Source organism: Malaclemys terrapin, chromosome 3, assembly GCF_027887155.1.
Source record: "Malaclemys terrapin pileata isolate rMalTer1 chromosome 3, rMalTer1.hap1, whole genome shotgun sequence".
Taxonomy (NCBI): domain Eukaryota; kingdom Metazoa; phylum Chordata; order Testudines; family Emydidae; genus Malaclemys; species Malaclemys terrapin.
The window spans coordinates 184,643,971-184,668,765 of NC_071507.1; the positions used below are offsets into that span (position 1 = coordinate 184,643,971).

The 24,795-nt window shown below is 46.2% G+C and overlaps 1 protein-coding gene across 4 annotated transcripts in view; it reads left to right on the top strand.

The window, feature by feature from the left end:
* The window catches only part of KCNS3 (potassium voltage-gated channel modifier subfamily S member 3), a 40,489-nt gene extending 16,477 nt beyond the window's left edge, over positions 1-24,012 (top strand). For 2 of the 4 annotated variants that reach the window (XM_054023449.1, XM_054023448.1), the window contains 2 exons: positions 21,088-21,268; positions 22,180-24,012. In XM_054023449.1, the coding sequence (XP_053879424.1) occupies positions 22,241-23,725 (1,485 nt within the window). In that variant the 5' untranslated portion in view covers positions 21,088-21,268; positions 22,180-22,240 and the 3' untranslated portion in view covers positions 23,726-24,012. Of the gene's footprint in view, positions 1-8,207; positions 8,309-21,087; positions 21,269-22,179 lie in introns of all 4 variants that reach the window. The other 2 variants (XM_054023447.1, XM_054023446.1) reach the window with 2 other exon arrangements.
* Positions 24,013-24,795: the final 783 nt, after the last annotated feature.

The window sequence follows — 24,795 nt, forward strand, 5'->3', positions numbered from 1 at the left end:
ACAGCCCACTTCTTCGGATGCATTAATGTACTTGCGATTAATGTACTCGGTGGCTAAGTGCCAGAATTGGAATGTGCGTGCCATCGATCACCCCTCTGCAGTTAGGGAAGCCCATTTGTGCAAAGCCATCCACAATGTCATACACGTTGCCCAGAGTCAGTCTTTCAGAACAGGATGCGATTAATGGCTCTGAACACTTCCATCAACATGACTCCAATGGTTGACTTTCCCACTCTGAACTGGTTAGTGATCGATTGGTAGCAGTCTGGAGTAGCCAGCTTCCACAGTGCAATCACCACGCACTTCTCCAGTGACAAGGCAGCTCTCATTCTCATGTCCTTGCACTGAGGGCTGGGGCGAGCATGTTACACGATCCCAGGAATGTGCCTTTCCTCATGCGAAAGTTTTGCAGCCACTGCTTGTCATCCCAGACATGCATCATAATGTGATCCCACCAATCAGTGCTTGTTTCCCGAACCCAAAAGCAGAGTTCCACTGCAGTCAGCGCCTCCGTGAATGCCACAAGCAATCTCGTGTCATAGCTAGTATGCGTGGCGACATCAATGTTGCACTTCTCTTGCCTTTGTAGTTTAAGGAATAACTCCACTGCCACTCGTGACGTGTTGGTCAGTGCGAGCAGCATACTGGTCAACAGCTTGGGATCCATTCTTGCAGCCTGAAAGTGGCAGGGCACGCAGTACACAATGTTGAAAGATGGCGCCAAATGCAGACTGAAGCACAGGGATTGCTGGGATGCGAAGCAATGTATCACGAGGCATTGGGACAGGACCCAGTATGCCCTGTGATCCCTTCTGCCTTCCCACAAGTCTTAGCGGCAAAAGAGAAAGAGGCGCTCTGTGGGATAGCTGCCCAGAGTGCACCGCTCCGAACAGTGCTGCAAGTGTGAACATGATATTGCCAAGGCAGCTGTCAGTATGAACACACAACAGCAATTTTCCTTCAGCGCTCTCTGAGCGGCGCTGTAACTGCGGGCGCTGTAACTTTGCAAGTGTAGACATGCCCTAGGTTTCACAGAAACAATTTACAGAAGCAACTGTAAACTGTAGTATTTTTGCTGCTCAAGAGTCTCTATAAACATCATGGAGATTTAGGAGTTGGCTAAGAAAACAAAACAACACTATTACTTTCAGCAGTAAACATCTTTCAAAACATCTAAAAAATCCCATATAACTTTAGGTGCTCAGTCTGCAAAGTGCAATTAGATGTATAGCAAAGGAAGTGAATTGTTAAGCAGAATTTGAAGAAGTCTGATTTCTACCATGCATCCTCAGTGATTCCATCCCATTTTCACTGTACTCTTTTCATAGATTCTAGGACTGGAAGGGACCTCGAGAGGTCATAGAGTTCAGTCCCCTGCCTGCATGGCAGGACCAAATACTGTCTAGACCATCCCTGATAGACATTTATCTAACCTACTCTTAAATATCTCCAGAGATGGAGATTCCACAACCTCCTTAAATATGTTCTTTCTACTCGTGTGCATGTACACACACACGAATGAGTCTGAAGGATTTTAATGAATGAAGCACAAACAGTTGTGACAATATTGCATGACAAGAAAAGTAATCTCTCAAACAACCAGGTCCCAAGCCTTCTCAGATGTTACAGGCTAAAAACAACCAATCCTTTGAACTCTACCTGGAAACTTATTGGCAGCCAGTTCAGATTCCAGAACACTGTTTAATGTGCTTTCTGTGTCTGCATCTATGCTTGGAAAGTGGTACCCACTTTCCAGTGCTAGCAACAGTGTAATGATACCAGTCAGCTCTGTGTTCTTGGGGAACCAGGACGCAGTATCCAGCCTGTCTGACTCATGAAGGTCACCCTCCCTCCCGCCCCCAGCTTCTGCTTGAACCAAAACCGATCAGAAGAAAGACTTACAGAAAGCAATAAAAAGGTGGTGAGACACACCTAAATGCCTCCTGACAAGGGTGACAAGATTAAGGCAACTCCCCAGCCTCATCTGTATCAAAGATGGGACAGGGAGGCATCTCCATTAGCATACAGAATAGAGAACAGAAATTCTAAGGCAAGAACCGCACTGAACTCTGGGACCAGAAAAGCAGGGAAGCACTGCATCATGGGGGATCTCTGCTCCAGATGTTAATGAACCTATGCCTGTACACACCCAGCTCAGCAGTTATCAGACCAATTCTAGTAATGAATCCTTGATTGCAATTAGGCAACTTCAGTATTTTGGATATCATTGTGAGCTCCCTAGAAGGAACACTGTCCATAGCCAGGAATAATCAGTTTTTATTGTCTAGCCTAAAGAAAACCCTTGAGTCATCAGTTTACCTATAAACAAATCTAGTGTTCTCCCTTGAACCATTGTTGTTTCCCTACAAAAAAACCTCCCCACGCTCAAGTAAGTGTTCTGATGCCTGGATCCAAACTCTGCATCAGTTCCACTGGGACTCCATCTTCTCCCAACGGATGATGCTGGAAGCTCTGCCTGTCTCCAGCACTCAGGACCCTGAGCTACCACCATCACCTGGGAACCCCGACCAGTTCAAGCTTCATGGAGTTGTGAGACCCCAGCGCACATGCGCATGCGTGCTCTCTCTCTCCTTTTTTTTCTACCTCAGGTATTATTTTTAACCCTGACTTGTTTGATCAGGTATAGTTTTCTATATCTGACTTCTGTAATCTTTAATAATGTAACTGTTATGTTTGTTTGTTTAGGCTCTCCTTGTGTGGTTATCACTATTATTCAATACATAACTTTTTTGGTTAAGCTGGTTGCTTCCCTCCCTCCCTCCCTCTCTCTGAACTTTAATCTTTTGTTGTTTTGGTTTCCCCATTTACTCTGTAGCAACACTCTTCTTACCTAAGCTAAAGATCCCTGTAGCGCCCCAAAATACTGTGGGGTTTGCTCATCAAGTGGGTTACTGCCAGAACAATTGTAACGTGAAAGTGGGGATAGGGATGTGCTGAACCTACGACATACGAGAGTGGTAGCTTGGAAGTGCTACTCGATCTAGCCTATTGAGTCCAGGGACGTATAAGGGTGGCAGCTTGGAATTCCAGCTTAGGGTGACCAGATCACCAAAGACAAATATCGGGATGCGGGGGGGGGGGGGGGGGGGGGGGGGTTGTGACGTGGCGGGGGGCGGGGCCAAAAAAAAAAAAAAACAAAAAAAAACACCTTCCTCCGCAAGCGCTGGAGGGAGGCCCGGGAGACGCAGGGGAAGCGCGGGGCCGGGGTGAGTAAGAGTCCGGCCTGGCCCCGAGCAGGCAGGACTCAGTTGGGTGGTAGGGCGAGGAGGGGGGCGGCCCGCGGGGCCAGGCGGCGGCTGTTCTCACCCCCGGGCAGCGGGACTCGGGAGCAGCCGCTGCTGCAGCTCCCACTGCCGAGGGGGAGGAAGCGGCCATGGCGCTCCGCGGCTGCGGCTCTGGTGCCCCCGAACTCCCCGAGCCGGGGCCTGCTGCAGGGACCCAGGAGCGCGCACGCTGGGCCCAGCCCCTGGCCAGTCGCGTCTGGGCTGCTGCCCAGCTGGTGCTATCCCGCGGCGGCCCCGGAGTGGGGGCAGCAGGCCCCAGCCCCCCCGTCCCGCAGGGAACGAACGGGGCTGGGCGGCCGATGCCTCCGCCCCGGGGCCGCCGCGCGATAGCACCAGCTGGGCAGCAGCCCAGACGCGACTGGCCAGGGGCTGGGCCTAGCGTACACGCTGCTGGGTCCCCGCAGGAGGCCCCGGCTCGGGGGGTTCGGAGGCGCCGCAGCCGCGGAGCGCCATGGCCGCTTCCTCCCCCGCCCTGGCAGTGGGAGCTGCAGCAGCGGCTGCTCCCGAGTCCTGCTGGCCGGGGGTGAGAACAGCCACCGCCTGGCCCCGCGGGCCGCCCCCCCTCCTCGCCCTACCGCCCGACTGCGTCCTGCCTGCTCGGGGCCAGGCCGGACTCTTACTCACCCTGGCCCCTGGCCCTGCGCTTCCCCTGCGTCTCCCGGGCCTCCCTCCAGCGCTTGCGGAGGGAGGAGGAATGGTGAGCCCGGGGAAGAGGCGGGGATTCGGGGAGGGAGCCAATCGGGGGAGGAGGGGGCGGAGTCGGGGGGGGGGTGCGAGCACTTCCGGGCTCTAGGCTCCGGGGCATTTCCTTGTTTGTCCGGTTGTCCCGACCGCATGTCGGTCGGGACGCGGGACAAACAAGGAAATATCGGGACGGTCCCGATAAAATCGGGACGTCTGGTCACCCTATTCCAGCTTGACCTAGCCCACTGAGTCTAGGGATACATAAGAGGTCAGCTTGAGAGTGCTGATTGACCCAGTCCACTCAGACTCTGTGTGTGTTCGTGTTCGTTCGTTCATCTGATTCTGGGGTTGGAGGAACCCAGCCCTGGGGAGCCTAGGTCCTGCAGGATAGCTCCATTGGGAGGGGACTTGCAGAAGGGAGAAGTAGAGCTCCATATGAACACACAAGTAGTACATTGATAGAATTACAGAAACCCTTCTTCCCCCTCCTTCCCCCGGAAGAGTAACCCTAATAAATGAGCGTACCCCAAAGTAACAGGCACATCTGGTAACAGTAAGTGCTAGTGTAGACAAGGTTTAGCCATCTTCTTCAGCATGTCAGAACAGATTTCTAACCTGTCAGAGCAAGTTTTCATGACATGGTGTTGCTGAAAACACAAGTTTTGGGGTTGTATGTTCCGAGGCTTCACTTCACAGAACAAGGAGGAACAGTCTTTCCCTATGAGGTACCTAGATGACTTTTTAATTCTAGTCACCTCTTCACAAGGAAGGTATTGTGGAACTGATGAAATTTAGAGAAGAGGAAAAGAAACGGTTAGAGGGTGGGGGAAAATTTAGGATTTAAAATAAGAAATCAGTTGTGTAACTTGTAGGTAGTTGCCTAGAGGGTAGGTGGGGCAATAGTTTACACCTGCGAAAGATGTAAATTTCAAGGAACAATTAGCAGGATAAAAGTTATAACTAGGAGTAATGGGATGAAAATAGAAAAGGGAAAATTTGCACTGAATATCAGGAAAATCTTCCTGGTATGAGATTAATTTATCCCTCACCTTCCCGTGGACCAAATGCAAGTTGTTGTTATTATTTTATTATTTTTTTAAATAATTAAGAGATCATAGATTTTAAGGGCGGAAAAAAATTAATTGCTCATCTGGTGTGCAATTCATCACGTGCAGAGGATAGCACTAGGCCGATGCACCATTTAAATCCTTTTTTGAGAGCTCAAGTGGGTCTTAAATAGGGTTGCCAGGCGTCCAGTTTTCGACTGGAACGCCCGCTCGAAAACGGATCCTGGTGGCCCCAGTCAGCACTGCTGACTGGGCCATTAAAAGTCCGGTCAGTGGTGCTGCAGGGCTAAGGCAGGCTCCCTGGCTCCGCCCTGCTCCCGGAAGTGGCCAGCGTGTCCCTGCGGCCCCTAGGCAAAGGGGCAATCAGGGAAGCTCCATTCGCTGCCCCTGCCCCCAGTGCTGGGAACCACGGCCAATGGGAGCTGCGGGGGCGGCGCTTGTGGGCATGGGCAGCGCGCAGAGCCATCTGGACCCACCATCTAGGGGCTGCAGGGACATACCGGCTGCATTCGGGAGTTGCACGGAGCCAGGGCAGGCAGGGAGCCTGCCCTTAGCCCCGCTGCACCCCTGACTGGGAGCTGTCTGAGGTAAGCGCCACTCAGCTGGAGCCCTCATCCCCATCCCCTTCCCGCACCCCTACCCCAGGTCGGAACCCCCTTTCACACCCTAACGCCCTCCCACTATCCTCACCATAACTCCTTCCCAGAGCCTGCACCTGCACCCCCTCCCATGCCCTAACTCCCTCTGAGCCCCCTCCTGGATCCAGCACCCCCTCCTGCACCCCAACCACTTGCCCTGAGCCCGCTCTCACACTCCAAACCCCTCAGCCCCACCCAGGGGGCTGGTACCCCCAGCTGGAGTCTTCACCTCCTCCTACACCCCAACTTCTTGCCCCAGCCTGGAGCACCCTTCTGTACCCTGAACCCCTAATTTCTGGCCCCACCCTAGAGCCTGCACTCCCAGCCAGAGACCTCACCTCCTCCCTCATCCAACCCCCTCTCCCAGCCCAGTGAAAGTGAGTGAGGGTGGGGGAGAGCGAGCAACGAGAATGGATTGAATGGGGGGCGGGGCCTATGGGAGGGGGCGGGGCAGGGGCAGGGCCTCAGAGAAGGGGCGTGGCAGGGGTATGGCAAGGGTGTTCAGTTTTGTGTGATTAGAAAGTTGGGAACCCTAGTCTTAAATATTACATAGGCCAATGCATAAGGGTAAATTTCACCCTATAGATCAGGGGTCGGCAACGTTTGGCACGCGGCTTGCCAGGGTAAGCACCCTGGTGGGCCGGGCCAGTTCATTTACCTGCTGAGGCAGCAGGTTCGGCCGATCGCGGCCCCCACTGGCCACGGTTCGCCGTCCTGGGCCAATGGGGGCGGTGGGAAGCCACGGCCAGCACATCCCTCTCCCGCACCGCTTCTCGCCGCCCCCGTTGGCCCGGGACGGTGAACCGCGGCCAGTGGGGGCCGCAATCGGCCGAACCTGCCATGTCAGCAGGTCAATAAACTGGCCCGGCCCACCAGGGTGCTTACCCTGGCGAGCCGCGTGCCAAACGTTGCCGACCCCTGCTATAGATCATATCCCTTTCCTTTACATTAGGCCTGGGTGCTGGTAAGGGGAAGAGTAATTTGTGCAGTCTCACTTTATTAGAAAATTCTGCCATCTGTCACTCCACATACTAACTCCTAAAAATCCATTGCACTCTGGGGGTCTGTGAATAATATTTCAAAGCTTGCACTGTGGCTAAATACTTGGCTTTGTTTGGGATAAGATGCATCAAAAAACATTATATAAACCTTCATAAGATTGATAACAACACAATTTGTCAGTTTGGGGGCGTAAAAGCAGTGTTGTGCAGAATAAGGCCCTGGGTCTACGTGGGTGGAACCCTCTGCTTGTGTGAGGGATTCATTTACATTGTTTTGATCATTTGACTTCTCTGGGCTCCTCGCAGGTTCAGGGATCCATCTGCATGGATTCAATTGCAGGATGGGCCTAAAAGCCCAGTCCTGAAACCCCTTGCACTAGTATTGTGTTAACTTTATGTCTGATTTCTTTGGGGAAACAATGTGGACAGAGCACTGGATTTAGAGTCAGGAGACTTGAGTTCTGTTTCCCAAATCAGCAACTAACCTGCCGTGTGACCTTGGACAAGTCACTTAACCTCTCTGTGCCTTTGGTCTGTTTGTCTGACTCATTTATTTAAATGAGTAACTCTTCATGGCTTAATTGCCTCTTACTATGTGAATGCACACTACCTAGCACAATGGGGCCCCTTTTTTTTCCCCAACCCCCCCCCAAAAAAAACATACAATAAAAACTCCACAGCCCAGCTGTGCCACAACTGTTTTTCTGCATATAAAAGCCAGGGCTGGCGTTAGGGGGTAGCAAACAGGGCAATTACTCAGGGCCCCATGCCAGAGGGGGCACCCCAAAACTAAGTTGCTCAGGCTTCGCCTTCAGCCCTGTGCAGTGGGGCTCAGGCCCTGGGCTGCAGTCCTGGGCAGGGGGGCTTTGATTTTCTGCCCTGGGCCCTAGAGAGTCTAATGCTGGCCATGCTTGGCAGCCCCCCTGAAAGCTCCTAGCAGGCCCCCCAGGAAGCCCCAGGCCCCTAGTTGAGAACCACGGCTCTAGACATTACTATAATATAAATATTGATAATCATAATATTGCACGTCAGTTGGACTGCTCATGTGAATAAGAATTTCCTGAACAGATGCTGCAGGACTGACCCCAGTATGAAATTCAGCACATCCATCTCATTCCAACATACTGTGGAAAGTTTCCTCCTTACTCGGTTCTTTCAGCTTAAATTTGCAATATTCACATCAAATAGTGTATCCTGTTTTTAAATTGTGCTCCTGATAGTAGCTGAGCATCATATTGTCTCTCTGCAGAGAGACATTTTTCCTTTATCATCAACTATGCTGATGTTGACCTGGACATAACAATGCACTCTGGTTCATCTCATCTTCATAAATCACTTTGTGAAGTTCAGTAATTGGGGCAAAGTAGCTCAAGGAAACTCTTGACATGATCCACTGCATCAGGCAACTGAAAGGTGTCACCCTTGCAACACTGTAGTTATTGTTAAATTGGCAAGGATCACGGGTGGGCTTTAAAGCAAACACGATTATTTTAACCTGTCTATTCCACTTAGTACAGGTTGATAGAAGATCACTATCTGAACGCTGAACCTTTGAGTCACTGTATGTATTCTGAACAGAATGCAAATGATGGAACCATCAGAAATTTCATCAGGTGTGTGTGTCATTAATTAGCATACTGCATGTTGTCTCCAGGGTGTCTCGTTGTGTTAGGAAGACTTAACAGTACATTTTTTTTTTTGATCATTACATAAATGACATTCAGATAACTAGGTAGTATTGTATCACATTCCTGGGTGTTTAAAGTTCATGAGAAAGCAACTAAAATAATGGACTACAATGAGAAGGTGCCCCCGCTAATACTGCCTCTAGAGCTGGTAGCATTCTGGCAAGACAGCATGCCCTTCACCCACATCTAGCCTTATACCCTGTAACTGCCAACCAACTCAAAACAAAAACTAGTAGATAAATGCAAATATGTAATCTGCATGAGTAGATACTTCTTTAAATAATTTGCATAGATTCTGCAATCTTTATATATGTAAAACCTCTCGCTGACTTCAGTGTGTTTCGCCTGAATAAGGAACACAGAATATAATTAAAAATGAAATATCAGGATTTGATCCCAAAGTTTATTTACTAAAAAGTCTCCTTGGAGGTTGGATTTAATCCATTTCAGGAGAAATATAGTGGAGTAGTTGTTTTGTTTACTCATCCCAGCAATGCAATGTACTGGATAAAGAATACCATTGCCAATGGAATGCATAAAATATTTTATGGCTGAGCAGATAATTTAGTTGATGGATTTACCTTCTTTTTCTTCTTACAAGATGTCCATAAATGAAGACGTTTCACATGTTCTTGCTATTCACATTTGATTTTCTTTTTTTTAAATACAAGTTGCCCCCTATCCATTTCTTGTGGACATTTTACTATGAATAATCAATATTTGATATACAAAAACTGAGCTATGTTGGTAATTGTGATTGATCACATCAGTTACATGTATTATTTTTGTTCCCTGATTGAATGAACATATGAGGGTTTAAGTGAGATGTATTGATGCATTGGCCTTCTGCTAGCCTGAAGCATAAGGGTAAATTTCACCTTCATCATATTTGTCTTATGGCATGTCTACGTTGAGATCTGAGGTGTGATTTCAGCTCAGGTAGACATACCTTTGCTAGCATGGCTAACGCCAGGCCTATGCTGTAAAGTTAGGTGAACAGAAGTTGCCTTGTGTCAACCTACCTGAGCATGTGTCCGCACTCAACGTTGTCTCTGGCTGATGTATGCGCACGGTTACAGCAACACAGTAAAACCACGTCGCCAAATGGCGTGGAGCTTTGCATGACTTGTGTTGAACCTAACAGACCACCAGCAGTGTTTTTGCAATGCCCCATCCCCTACGACAGTGACCACTCTGCTTACAGTTGTAAACTCCACTGCCCAGAGGTCAGAGAGACCATAAGTCCCCTCTCAAGAACAGGCATTTCAGAAACCCCTGGGAAGTTTTCATGGGGATGGAGGAACAAACCTAGTAGCTGTCGCTTGTGTGTGCTACCCAAACGACTATGCCAGCTCCATTCACTAGACACCTGTTGTCTGGAATTGACAGGAGGTAAGAATAGAAATGTAAATGTAGCAGTGCGGGCTTCAGCAACATGAGGAGGTATTTAGAGCCCCTGGCATATTTATAAAGCCTGTGTGAGGCCTGCGCTGCCACATCTATACGGCTATTTTTAGCCATGCTTAGGGTTGCCAGGTGCCCAGTCCAAAAGGGACCCTGGTGGCTCCGGTCGGCACCGTTGACTGGGCTGTTACAAGTCTGGTCAGCGGCGCAGTGGGGCCTGGGGCTAAGGCAGGCTCCCTGCCTGCCCTAACTCCACGTGCCTCCTGGAAGCGGCCGCCAGGTCCTTGCGGCCCCTAGGCACATGGGTGGCCAGGGAGGCTCCGTGTGCTGCCCCTGGCCCAAGTGACGGCTCTGCAGCTCCATTGGCCAGGAACTGCAACCAATGGGAGCTGCAAGGGCAGTCCCTGCGGGCGTGAGGGCAATCTGCGGAACCACCCTGGATTTCCATGTGCCTAGGGGCTGCAGGGACCCAGTGACCGCTTCCTGAGAGCTGCAGTAAGCGCCACCGGGACCCAGCACCCCAACCCCCTGCCCCAGCCCAGAGTCCCCTCCCGCACCCAAACTCCCTCCTGGAGCTCTTGCCCCACACCCCCCAGTACCCAACCCTGGGCCCCCTCCTGTACCCCAAGCCCCTCATCCCCAGCTCCACCCCAGATTCTGAGGTGGGTAAACTACAGCCTGGGGGCCGCATCCGGTCCTTCAGATGTTTTAATCGGGCCCTAGAGCTCCCGCCGAGGAGCAGGGTCAGGGACTTGTCCCACTCTGTGCATGCCGTGGCTCCCGGAAACAGCGGCATGTCCCCACTCCGGCTCCTATGCGTAGAGGCAGCCAGGAGGCTCCACACGATGTCCCCACCCTAAGCGCCGCCCCTGCAGCTCCCATAGGCCAGGAACCAATGAGAGCTGCAGGGGTGGTGCCTGCGGACAGGGCAGCACGCAGTACCGCCTGGCTGCGCCTCCGCATAGGAGTCGGATGGGGGACATGCTGCTGCTTCCAGGAGCTGTTTGAGGTAAGTGCTGCCCAGAGCCTGTACCCCAGACTCCCTATTTCCATACCCAGATGTGGCCCTCGGGCCAAAAAGTTTGCCCACCCCTGCATTAGAAAGTTGGCAACCTTAGCCATGCTAGTGCAGGTAAAGCTAGTGCAGGTATATCTACCCATGCTGCAATTACACTTCAGATTGTAGTGTAGCCATATCCTTAGTGAAACAGTCAAACACTGCTTATTCTCTTTTATTTCCCCAGATCCAAACACCCCCAAATATGGGGGAAGTTTCAATCCTGATGTGAACTTTGTGGTGAAGGTCAAGATTTTAAAAGTAATCTAGGTACCTAAAGGTGCAGATAAGTGACTTCAAATAATTTTACTAGGTGCCTACCTGCATACCTAATATCTTTAGATATCTGGCCCACTTAAGTGCTTTTGGGTGTCAAGCTTGAGACACTGTATAGCTTGCGTCTGATGAAGTGGGCATTCACCCACGAAAGCTTATGGTGCAATACTTCTGTTAGTCTTAAAGGTGCCAGAGGACCCTCTGTTGCTTTTTGTATAGGGTGGGTGCTCATCATATTTTGAAAATCAGGCCCCTTTAAGACTTTCCATATGGGAAACTAGGATGACCAGATGTCCTGATTTTATAGGGCAGTCCCGATTTTTGGGTCTTTTTCTTATATAGGCTCCTATTACCCCCCACCCCCGTCCCGATTTTTCACATTTGCTGTCTGGTCACCCTACTGGAAACCCAAAAACTTCAACTCTCCAAATCACTAGTCACTTTTGAAAATCTTGTTATTGGGCTTATTTATATTTTTTTTTAGTTGGCTTACAGTGTTAGGATCCAAACCTGCTACCATTGAAGTCCGAGGGATATTGCTCTTGACTTCCGTGGTAGCAGGATCTGTCCCTTTGTTAGTTCTGCTTATTCAATTCAGCAGAAAAGTCCTTGAAATTTGAAGATTTCAGACATCTCTCCAGAGTTGAGAAGAGGAGCCTACACATACACACAAGGATGTATATATAGCTGCAGACTAATTGGCCACAAGATAAAATACTAAAAATCAATAGGTGCTTGCTGTGTTTAAAAAATACAGTAATAAAACACTGTGACATCAATCCAACCATGAATCAATTTAATATTTAGCATGGTAGTGCTTCCTATTCCTTACCTGTGATTGACAGATTAATTAATGCTTAAAAAAAAATGTCCCATCATAGTCGTTTTGGCAAACACAAATATGCCATTAAAACAGCACGACACCCTTTAAGCTCTAGATTGTAACTGTAAGGCATATCCTTGCCTTGAATGTGTTGCAGATCCACATTATCCTAGTGGGAGCATCAGAGGCATTCCTTTTAAGTCATGTGGTCTAATCCCGTAGCTGGCCTGTGTGTGAACATGGTGAAGCCACCTATATTCCCACTCTTCTTTGCTCCCCTTTGGACATAGAGGATCTCATGGGAAGCACCTCTGAAACAGTTATGAGGTCCTCAGACTGCAAAAGCTGTAATACTGCCTTAACCAGGCCATGCAGTGGGTAGGGAGAGTACCCCGTACACCCCCCACAGACCTTGGCTAGCACTTATGCAGCCATGCAATCGCTAAACTGGAAATAATTAGGTTCCAGTATTTTCTCCTGATGTCTACAGCAGCACCCCTAATTATTCCTTTCTTGTTCACACAATGAGTGGAGCTCCTTGGTACTATGGTAATACAAATAATAAATAGCAATAATTTAATACATGTCATGAAAGAACTCTGACCAGGCCTCTTGAAACTTCCTTCTGCAAGCTGGGCATGATTCAAAGTCCCACTGTTGTCTAAGGAAGAACTTCAGTGGGCTCTGGATTAGGGCCTTTATAAGCAGGAGTCAGTTGCCGTGTATACTGTGCATTAATGTTGATTATTATCCAAAGTGGCAGATGCTTGCTTACTGGAATTATTCAAATGAGTAATCAAATGGAGGCACCATTATAAATATGCATAATGATCTGCATAATCAATAAGGAGTTATATACTGCAAGTTCAACAATGGTGCAGTGTTTTAAAGAATTGTTGAGCACTAAATTCTTCCGTTAGTTACAATGACTTCAAAAAGCCAGCAGTGGGCAAAATTTTCATCTTATTTCTTTAGTATACTGAGTTATCCCAAATTTAATTTAATTTTTCTCTTATTTGATCAGCATAAAAATAAATGGATTTGACCAGGCATTAAGTCATGTTCGGGCCCACTGAAGTCGATGGCAAAACTCCTCTTGATGTCCATAGAGCTAAAATTTGGCCCAGTATTTCTGTGGGATTGGTATTGAAGCTGAGATGTTAAGGTCAGGGCACTAAAGTATCACTTGAACAAAGGTAAATATTACCCACTGGAAATTAATAAACAAATAAAGTCAAATTGTATTTGAATTGACATCAATGTAAATCTAGAGTCATTCCAGTAACTTCAGAGAAGGTATTCTGGGTGTGAAACCAGAATTTGCCTCAGGACCATGAATGAAGTGGAAAACCACATAAGGATTGAATTCTGACACTCTTATTCCAGGAGTTGAGCAAGGTGCTTCTCAGTGTACATGTAATGCTGACAGACCCTTCTTGTCAGCGGGCGGGATCGAATCTGGGACCTCTGGAGCTTAGTGCATGAGCTAAAAGCCAACTGGCTGTTAGCAAAGGCTGTAGAGCAAACTCATTAATCTCTCTCTCCAAGTGGTCTCAGTGCCACTAGATGGGACAGAACAGCAAACCCAAGAGGTGTGTGGATTACATACACATGACAGAATTAGACCTAAGAGGCCGCAAAGGGATGCAACTTTGGAAAATACTCAGTGAGTGTAACTCCTGTTATCAGTTTATTATCTCAAAATCTCCTATTTGCAGATGCATGCAAGCTTGTAGTTATACTATAAATGGAGTGGATAAATCATGTAATCTCTCTGCACCATGGTTTCTCATATATAAAATGGAGATAATAGTACTTCCTTTTTGGTATTATCTAATTAGCCTTTGGCTTGAACAGTTTACAATGTCTCTTAGTATGCCGGATGTTTTAGTACAATGGGTCCCTGATCTTGGTTGCACGGTAATTCATCCAGTTGTTAAAAATAAACATGTCAATTTAATTTTGAAAGAAGTCATTTGAAGGGCTTTACAGTATTATCATAAATGAAGAGCTATTTTCCCACTGAAGACTGTCAGTTTCCTCAGTTCTAATTACAAGAATGGATTGAGGTGTCTGCTGTACAAAATGAATAAACAAAACCCTCTCTGGCTACACATCTGCTTTTGTAGAATTAAAACTGCCAGCTCTGGTAAATAACTTCTGGGCCTGATCCCACAACCCTTATAGGTGTGAGAAGTCTTGTTGGCCTCCCTTTGGGTCTGATGGCACCAGTCATATGAATTAGGGCTAGTTAGGTTACATCTACGCTACAGCACTTACAGCTGCGCAGCTGCTGTGCTTGTGATGGAGGCGCTCTAACTCTAAGTCTACACCAGCGCTTAGGTCGGTATAATTTACATCACTCAGGGGTGTGTGACTAATGTAAGTTATACCGAAGTAACCTGTCATGTAGGCAAGGATTTATATGCACATAAGGGTTTTAGCTTCTGATCCTCTGTTTCTACTTATGTGATGTGCTGTAGGAAAGTAACATTTAAAAGAAAATATGAAAAGGTAGAACAGAGTTGTATAGCTCTCTACTAATGCTTCTGACAGCGCTAAACTGGAGGGGATGGAAGCAAGAGGTTAATGGTGCTGAAAACACTTTGTAAGGTCAGCATATGCAGAACGGGGTATTGTGTAAAAAAAAAAAAAAAAAAAAAAACCACCAAAGAGACACGCTGCCGCATTTCCTGACCTGTGGGCGTTTTATTTTCTTCTTTCCTAACTCTCCAGGAAATAATAAAAGCATCAAAGTGATAAAAATGTACTCAAACAGAAGAGCAAGAATGGCTTAACTTCATGTCAACTAGGGGAAATTGCTGCTGCTCTAAACCGTAGGAGCTTCTCTGTCGCAAAGAAAATTAAATCATTGTCACTCATACTATTGAAAACTCAACATATGGGACCAGACCCTCAGCTGGTGTAAATCAGCAGAGCTCAATTAAAAATCAATGGAGCTCAACTGATTTACCCCAGGGGAGGATCTGGTCAACAGTCTGGTGTGGCCCATGACTGTGGTGACTTGTGTCTTATGTAGGGGCTTGTGATACATGAAGTGGGGGAGGGGGAGGGAGAAGTAGCTCCCTTTGATGGACACCCAGCCAGCCAATTAGTTGTTATCTCCATATATTATTTATTTTATATACCTATCTCATAGAGCTGGAAGGGACCTTGAAAGGTCATCAAGTCCAGTTCCCTGTCTTCACTAGCAGGACCAATTTTTTTGCCCCAGATCCCTAAATGGCCCTCTCAAGGATTGAGCTCACAATTCTGGGTTTAGTGGACTAATGCTCAAACCACTGAGCTATCCCTCCCCCCAACTGAGCTTAAATCCCTCTTGGTGTCAGTTCTCTGCTTGCTTTACCTGTAAAGGGTTAAGAAGCCCACAGGTTTTAAAAAAAAAAAGAGTGGACACCTGACCGAAAGAGCTAATGGGAAGGCTAGAACTTTTAAAATTGGGAAAGAAACTTCTCCTTTGTCTGTTGTTCTCTGGACTGCAGGGACGGAGCAGCAATGCTATAAGCAGAAATGCTGTGTAAGGCTTGAACCAGGTATGAAAATTCATCTTCCATACTTAGAAGAAATTATTTGGATATGGAATGTTTAGTTAGACACAATCAGGTTTATTTTTTATTTTGGCTTGTGGATCTCCTCTATGCTAACCCCAGATGCTTTTGTTTGCTTGTAACCTGTAGCTTAACCCCCAAGAAAGCTATTTTGGGTGCTTAATTTTTGTAATTGTTTCTTTTAAGATCTAGCAAAAAGCCTAAGTTCCAGATTTATTTTTTCCTTTTTGTTTTTAAGAAAATTTACCTTTTTTAAGAACAGGATTGGGTTTTTGGTGTCCTAAGAAGTTTGTGCATGTTGTTTAATTAGCTGGTAGCCACAGCTAATTTCCTTTGTTTCTTTCTCAGCTCTTCCCTGGAGGGGGGTGAAAGGGCTTGAGGTTACACCACAGGGAGAAATTCACAAGTACACCTTCCTGGGTTCAAAGGGTTTTTTTTTGCATTTGGGTGGTGGCAGCGTTTACCAAGCTAAGGTCGGAAGCTGTAACCTTGGGAGTGTAATACAAGCCTGGAGTGGCCAGTATTAATTTTTAAAATCCTTGTGGGCCCCCACTTTCTGCACTCGAGATGCCAGAGTGGGGATTCAGCCCTGACAGGGTTTTACTCCTCTCCCCTGAATCCCACAACATTTTCAACTGGGAAAATTAAAAAAATGAACAGGGTGAGAGGTTCAAAAATGTGGGGGGGGGGGGGGGAGGGAAGAGGGAGGCTGTTCTTTCTAAGCTTCTTGTGGCTGCCCGTACCAATTGGACTGGTAGCTGAAAGAGACTCTAATACAATTACCAGGTGGGAGCTTAGCTGTTTTGCTTCTGTGTTTCCTTTTCTCTCAATCTCTTTCCCTGTCCTGGAGTACTCTAGGTCCTCATCTGCCAGATGAGATTGCATTTCCAGTCTCTGCTTCTCCCTTTCTGGCCTCTGCCTCCTGTTACCAGATTTGCCCATTACTTTGGGGTATGCTCATTCATTAGGGTTATTCTTCTGGAGGGGGCGATTTCTGTAATTCTATCAATGTATTGCTTGTGTCACTTGTGTTCTCATATGGAGCTCTACTTCTGCAAGTTCCCTACCAACGGAGCTATCCTGCAGGACCTAGGTTCCCCAGGGCTGGTTCTTCCAGCCCCATAATCAAACGAACACACACACATTAACAGAGCGCGCTTGAGAGGACTGGGTTAATCAGCACTCCCAAGCTGACCCCTTATATGTCTTTGGACGCAGTAGGCTGGGCCGAACAGCACCTCCAAGCTGTCACCCTCATGTGCCCTGGGCACCGCACCGGAATAGAGTACGCCTGATCAGGCTGGGTCGAACAGCACTTCCAAGCTGCCACCTCATATGTCCCAGGTTCAGCACATCTCTATCCCCACTTTCATGTTACAGTTATTCTGGCAGTAACCCACTTGATGATCAAACCCTACAGGATTTTTGGGTGCTGCAGGGATCTTTAGCTTAGGTACGAGGAGTGTTGCTGCAGAGTGAATGAGGAAGCCAAAAAACACCCACAGAGGAAGGTGAAGGGGGGAGAGAAGCAACCAGCTTAACCATGACATTTATTTATTGCCAGGTAACCATACCAGGGGAGCCAAACAAACAAAACAGCTATAATATTAAATATACATAATATTAAAACTAACTTAAATTTGATTATGAAAGTCAGGTTTAGAAAACTATAACTGATCCCACAAGTCAGGGTCAGAAGGCTATACCAAGAGAGAGAGAGCTGGGTTCTCACCACTCTGTGAAGCTTTAATTGATCGGGGGTCCCAGGTGATGGTGGTAGCTGAAGGTCCGGAGTGCTGGAGACAGGCAGAGACCCCAGTACGATCAGTCAGGAGAAGATGAAGTCCCAATGGAACTGATGCAGATTTTGGATCCAGGCATCAGAACACTTACTTGAGCATAGTTAGGGGTTTTTTTTAGGGAAAGAACAATGGTTCAAGGGAGAACACTAGATTTGTTTATGGGTAAACTGATGGCTCAAGGAAGCGTACCAAAGTTGTTTCATTCAGGCTAGACAATAGGAACTGATCATTCCTGGCTATGGGCGGTGTTCCTTCCAGGGAGCTCACAGTGCAATTAGGCAGCGTCAGTATTTTGGATACCAATAAAGGATTTATTACTAGAATTGGTCTGATAATTACTGAGCGGGGTGTGTGCAGGTGTGGGTTCATTAACATCTGGAGCAGAGATCCCCCACCATGCAGTGCTTCCCTGCTTTTCTGGTCCCAGAGTTCAGTGTGGTTCTTGCCTTAGAATCTCTGTTCTCCATTCTGTATGCTAATGGAGATGCCTCCCTGTCCCATCTGTGATGCAAATAAGGCTAGGGGAGTTTTCTTAATCCAGTCACCCTTGTCCAGAGGGGTTTAGGTGTGTCTCTCCCCGCCTTTTCATTGCTTTTTGTAAGTCTTTCTTCTGATCGGCTTTGGTTCAAGCAGAGGCGGGGGGTGGGGAAGGTTTTTCGTGAGTCAGACAGGGCTGGGTACTGCGCCCTAGTTCCCCAAGAACACAGAACTGATAGGTAACACTCCCCTTTACTCTTGGGGTTCCCTCTGTGTGTCCCCTTGTTGCTTCCTTTAGGGTTACCATACATCCGGATTTTCCCGGACATGTCCGGCTTTTGGGGGCTCAAATCCCCGTCCGGGGGGAAATCCCCCAAAGCCGGGCATGTCCGGGAAAATCGGGAGGCTCGGCCGGGGCCTTTTTGTGCGGGGCCGGGGGCATGGTGCCCGGCCGGGAGCCGGGCCGGGGGCCAGGCCGGGCCAGGGTCGCAGCGCCGGGCCGGTCTGGGCCCGCGGGGCCGGGGAGCCGGGCCGGGCCCGCGGGGCTGGGAGCCGGGGGGTGCGCCGGGGGTGCGCCGGGGGTGGTCGGCCAGGGCCCGAGCCGACCCAGGCTGGAGCCGCCGGGGGCCAGCCTGGGCCGCGCCTCCTCCCCCCCCCCACTCCCCCTTACCTGCTTCAGGCTTCAAGCAGGGGAGGGGGCGGAGACTTTGGGAGGGGGCGGAGTTGGGGCGTGGGCGGGGCTGGGGGCGGGGCCGGGCCCCCCGGGAGTGTCCTCCATTAGGAGGCACAAAATATGGTAACCCTACTTCCTTTTCATCCCTGTCCTCCATCTTGCTGCACTCTTCTGCCATTGCTCCCCTTCCTTCTGTACCCCCTTGTTTCTCCCCTGCCCTGTGAGTCCCCCTCTGTGCTCCCATCTTGCTCGCTTTCCTCTCTTTGATGCACAGTGGCTGGGGAAGGGGGAAATTCTCTCAAACTGCTTCTCTCCCCCTCCCCCCCCCCGTTACTGCCAGTGGCTGGCCTCATTAGTTTGAATGCCGTACCTTGCACACAGTGGAATCCCCTCCCTTCAGGCTGTATTTCTGCAAACCTTATGTGAGAGGGGCTCTGAAGTTGCTGCCTTGTCCCATTCCTTCATGCTGCAGAGGTAGAACTGCAGTTTTAGTGCAGCAAGTTTGGCTTCCTCCACGCTTCACGCAGAGCTGCTGCCCTGAATGTCAGTAGGAGCCGGTGGGAGCTGTGGACTAGAACTGATTCTCTCCCTCAGAGCTCCACTTTACGAGTGAAAAGTTGAACCCCTGGTAAGCTGCAGGGCAGGATTCTTCCATTTGGGAAGAGCAAATTTTGGGAGCAAGGGACAAACATCTCAACCCCATGATGGCAGAATCAGTGTAGAGCTCTGGTTATGTCAGGTTTAGCAGTGACTAGAAATTCAACTCTGGATTAGACAAGTAGAATCCAGAGATGCTTCAGAATGGGGAGTGTAATCCACATACAACTGTTGCAAGAGACCCAGGGAGCTGCTGGTGGTGGTGATGGGGAAAGGGGGTTAGCCGTATTCTTAATGCTCACATGATACTCCGCTATCTAAATTCCATTCAAATCTCAGCCTGTGCATCTCCAAAATGGGTCTGGGAATTTGCTCCGTCTCTCATGGAATCGTCCCTCCAATGTCCTTAGCTCCCATCCATTTAAATGGAATTATAGAAATAATATACATTTCTCTGTCTTAAATTCAGCTAGGAGGGTTTGGATGGCTCAAGGGAATTAATCATGGCTTAAATCAAGCTGGAACCCTTGATTTAAATTAGCGATTTAATCTTGTTTTGCATTTATACTTTTTCTAAAGAAAGGATGATTTTTCATTGGGTGGTAACAATTAAAACATTGCTTCGTAACCAAAAATAGCTTTTACACTAAATTTGGTACTTTTTGTTAACCAGGAGGATATACTATATCTATACACCCTTATTAAGCAATTAAGTAGCTGAACATACACTTATTTAGATTTCTAAGTTGTACCTTTTATTTAAAGTTAGAAAATGGTGACTGTCATGTCTTATTTACTAGATGATGGTGATTATGATTTTTTTAATCTGTTGTCTTGTCTCAAGCTGCACTTGGATGGAAATTGGAATTCAATTAAAAATGCACAAAACTAGCATTTTAAAATTGTTTTTTATTAAATAAGATTACCTTAAATGTGGTAGATGCATAAGGAAAAAAAAGCAAACATGTTTTGCTTTTAAACTAACTGATTTATTAAATAAAGGGAGTAGGTGAATTGAATTGATTGTTTCTGATCACCACGTCCTTCAAGATTTTAGAAGTAATAGCTCTCATCCTCTCACAACTCATTTTTATCCCTAGATTGGAAGAGGGAAAATATGCTCTCCTGCTCTTTCAACTTCTAGTCAGCTTCTCAACTTTAAATGAACTAGTTATTGAACTTTAAAACTTTGGCAGCAAATATGTACTGTTTGAATATTATATTTTAATTTAATTTAAAACTGTTTACTAGGTTATAATCGATTTAGGCCTTAATATAAGTTGCCATAATTTCAAATTTAGTTTTAATAGATTTATTTTTTTAAAAAATTGTATTTAATTTAAATGATCTGATTTTTTGTTAAATAATTAAATTGTATGTACCCTGATCCAGTTTAGCAGGTAATAACTGAAAATTGTTAGGGCTTGTCTATGTGGGGGATTTAGTTCATTCCAACTCAGGTTAGTGCTCATTGAAAATACCTGCATGTACATAATACAAATCCTCAGGCCTGGTCTACACTAGGAAATTAGGTTGGTATAACTACGTTGCTCATAGGTGTGAAAAATCTGCATCCTTGGACGACTGCCTGCAAACTGGACCACTAAATAAACCCCAAACAATTCAGTTAAAAGACATGATCTGCATAATAATAAATTAGCACACTAACATAAGAGAGCTAGAATACCTTCTCTCTTGTGGCATTCAAAATTCATTGCCATCCTAAGTTGAAGTAAATTAAATTGACATACAGGAAGCGAACTTCTAAGTATCCTAGATCATGAGCTCATAGCGATTTCTACTGTCACACAGGTCAGAAGTCATAATCGCATGGAAAGTATCAGGCCAGCCAATTTTGACTCTAAAGCGAAGGTTTATAACTAACAAAGGAAAGTCAAGGGTAATGTCTCAGACATTTTATATGGTATAATATTATCTGCCTTTTGTATCCAATTTAGCCTGAATAATATATTTATGGTGAAGGTATATAGATATTAAAATGCCCTTTACTTGTGTTTACCTACAGGTACCCCTTCTTACTTGCTGAGACAAAATATTTCTGGAAGTGCTGTCTCTGGAAGCTGCTCTTTCCAGAAATGACATTTCAATGCCAGTTTATCAGCATTACCAGTGCACCTGCTGTGGCAGAGTAGGAAGTGCTTCTGGAACTGATGTAGGTCTTAAGGAGGAACTTTGCATCACTACAGGTGAGTAGCAAGGCAGGTTGCAGAATACCTATGGTGGAATCTTCATGAATGCAGATATCCAAATGTGGGCAAGAGATGTCTGCAAGGGCAGGAAAGGAAAATGAAAATAAGCTGTTTAAAACAGACTCTTGAAATGTTTTCAACCAAAGAGTGACAGGAATATAGAATGCTCTTCTAGGGAAGGTATCAGGGGGTAGCCGTGTTAGTCTGTATCTACAAAAACAACAAGGAGTCTGGTGGCACCTTAAAGACTAACAGATTTATTTGGGCATATGCTATGCATCCGAAGAAGTGAGGTTTTAACTCACGAAAGCTTATGCCCAAATAAATCTGTTAGTCTTTAAGGTGCCACCAGACTCCTTGTTGTTCTTCTAGGGAAGGGTGTAGATTAAGATGTGTTGGCATCATGTAAGAAATAATAGCATGCCCCCTTGGTGCAAATAATATAATAAAGAATGGGATACTAAGGGCCAAATTTTAGCTGGTTTAAATTGATGTAGCTCCTTTGATTTCAAAACTGATTAACTCCTGCTCAGGATCTGGCCCTAAATGTTTGGTAGTCTGAGTATGTTTTGCCTTTAGTCCCAAAATTTGTAAGTTAATTGTATTTTTCAGAATGAATATGAATTTAAATGTGATAGTAGTAGAGGAAAAGAGTAATAATAAATGAAGAAAAAAATAAAGATGCATGCTGAACCAGAAACTATTTTATTCAAGTTTGCTAACTCTGATTTCATAAATCACCAGACTTATTTAAGTCTACTTTAGCGGAAATGTTAACAATGTATTTGTCTTTTCATTTCTTTCTTGTTTTTCAATGTAGCATTTCCACAGTAAATGGAGATTGGAAAATAATTGCAGCAAGAACAAAACTGAATTAAATTGTCTAATAATCTCTTATGTTCTTTTAGGTGCAATGTAATCTTATGGGTTAGTGCCTTGGAAGCCAGCAACAGAACTACTGTGTTCAAAATGGTTTATGGTGAATTTTTCCATAGACCTGGGAAAGAAGAGGAACTTATCCACTTGAATGTGGGTGGCTTTAAGCAATCAGTTGATCAAAGTACTTTGCTCCGATTTCCCCAGACCAGACTTGGAAAACTGCTCAAATGCCATTCTGAAGAGGCTATCCTGGAACTGTGTGATGATTACAGTGTTGCAGACAAAGAATATTACTTTGATAGGAACCCTTCTTTGTTTAGATATGTTTTGAATTTTTACTATACAGGTAAACTGCATGTCATGGAGGAACTTTGTATCTTCTCCTTCTGCCAGGAAATAGAGTACTGGGGGATCAACGAGCTGTTCATTGATTCTTGCTGTAGCAATAGGTATCAAGAAAGAAAAGAAGAAGGTCAAGATAAGGACTGGGATCAGAAAAGCAATGACAGAAGCATAGACTCTTCTAATGAAGAATCATCCATATTTGATAAAGAGCTGGAGAAATTTGATAAACTGTGGCTTGGTGAAACACGAAAGAAAGTATGGATCAGAATGGAAAACCCTGGGTACTGCTTATCAGCCAAGTTAATTGCAATTTCCTCCCTGAGCGTAGTGCTAGCATCAATTGTAGCCATGTGCATCCACAGCATGCCAGAGTTCCAAAGGTGGGATGCCAATGACAGAGAGATTGAGGACCCTGTTTTGGAAGCCGTGGAGATAGCGTGCATTGTCTGGTTCACTGTTGAGTTAGTGATAAGGCTCGCCGCAGCTCCAAGTCTAAAGAAGTTCTGGAAAAACCCTCTGAATGTCATAGATCTTGTCTCTATTATTCCATTTTATGCTACCCTGGCTGTGGACACAAAGGAAGAAGAAAGCGAAGACATTGAGAATATGGGGAAAGTGGTTCAGATCCTACGGCTAATGAGGATATTTCGCATCCTGAAACTGGCAAGGCACTCAGTAGGACTGCGGTCTTTAGGTGCCACTTTGAGACATAGTTACCACGAAGTTGGACTTTTGCTTTTGTTTCTATCTGTTGGGATTTCTATATTCTCAGTTTTGGTCTACTCAGTGGAAAAAGACGACGATGAGTCAGAACTGCACAGTATCCCGGTCTGCTGGTGGTGGGCAACTATCAGCATGACCACTGTCGGCTATGGAGACACTTTCCCAGTCACCTTACTGGGAAAGTTCATTGGTAGCATTTGTATTCTCTGTGGAATATTAGTGGTGGCCCTTCCAATCACTATAATTTTCAACAAGTTTTCTAAATACTATCAAAAGCAAAAGGATATTGATGTAGACCAGTCCAACAATGATCACAAAGAGAAATGTAATGAGCTACCTTATTTTAACATTAGGGATATTTATGCAAAAAGGATGCACTCCTTCATTTCTAGCCTTTCTTCAGTAGGGATTATAGCCAGCGATCAAGATTCAACAGACGCCTCCAGCATCCAAGATATTGAGGATGTTTATAACATGACATCTGTAGAGAATGGTACTGGAAAATGAGTTGAATCATTTTCTCTTTCCTTTATTTCTGTTTTCAGATATTTGGTTAATGCAGATTTATAAACTCCAGTGAATTTAAGAGCACTTAATTCTCAGGGTACTTAACTCTCAGCCATATTTGGACATTCTTTGCTCTCATGTTGTGTCACAAGCTTTATTGTTTAGATGAGGCTTAAAAATATACCTCACACAGCAATTTAGTTTTTACATGACTAGTGCTATGCATTTTGGGAGGGTGGGGTGGAAAAAGCTGAAAAATGACATAAATTAAATTGAAGTCTAATGTTTGTTCCTGCGGCAGTCTGATGATTTATACAGAATGTGTTTTTGTAATTTACTGCTGTATAGGTAACTGCAGATTGCTAATATGTAGGAAATATAGCACAATTAAGTGAAGTTTCTACATGCAAATATACTTGCAAAAAAAAAAGCCATTAAAATATACATAAAAGTACGTTCACTAAGTAGACATGGAGATTAGGAACCTAATACACTTCCTGATTCAGGATGGGGAATTCACTGGTACATTGTGGTGTTACTCCAGGGAAGTATAATATTTGGAATTTCCTTCCAAAGTCAGAACACATTTCAGATTTAAAAAAGAAATTGTGCACATGGAGCATGTTTCTCTATATGGTTCTGTTCCTTGTGTAGTCAGTTACACCTGTATAAAGCGAGTGGAAAAAAGGGATAAAACACTACAAGGGAGATCCTGTGTGCACCTCTAAAAGGCCCAGCACAGAATTTATAGCCCAGGGGCGGAGGGGTAGGGTGCCTGTGATGGGGTCTTCAGACCCCACATTAAGGCTGAGACAGGACATGGGCTGAAGCAGTACTGGGCCTGGAAGGTCCCGCTCCTTGGCCATGGCATGGTTCTTTCCCCGAGGAGCAGCGTAAAGGAAGCTCCAGGCAAGGGTGTGGGAGGAGAAAAGAGAAGTATTTTGTAGAGGAGCACTGCTCTGCAGCAGCAGGAGTAGAAACTGCTACTGAGGGTGTCTGGCTGTGATCTCCCCCTGTCCCGATGCTACCCAAAAGGCTGGTGGAACCAGGGGCAAGGGCACCAGAGGGTT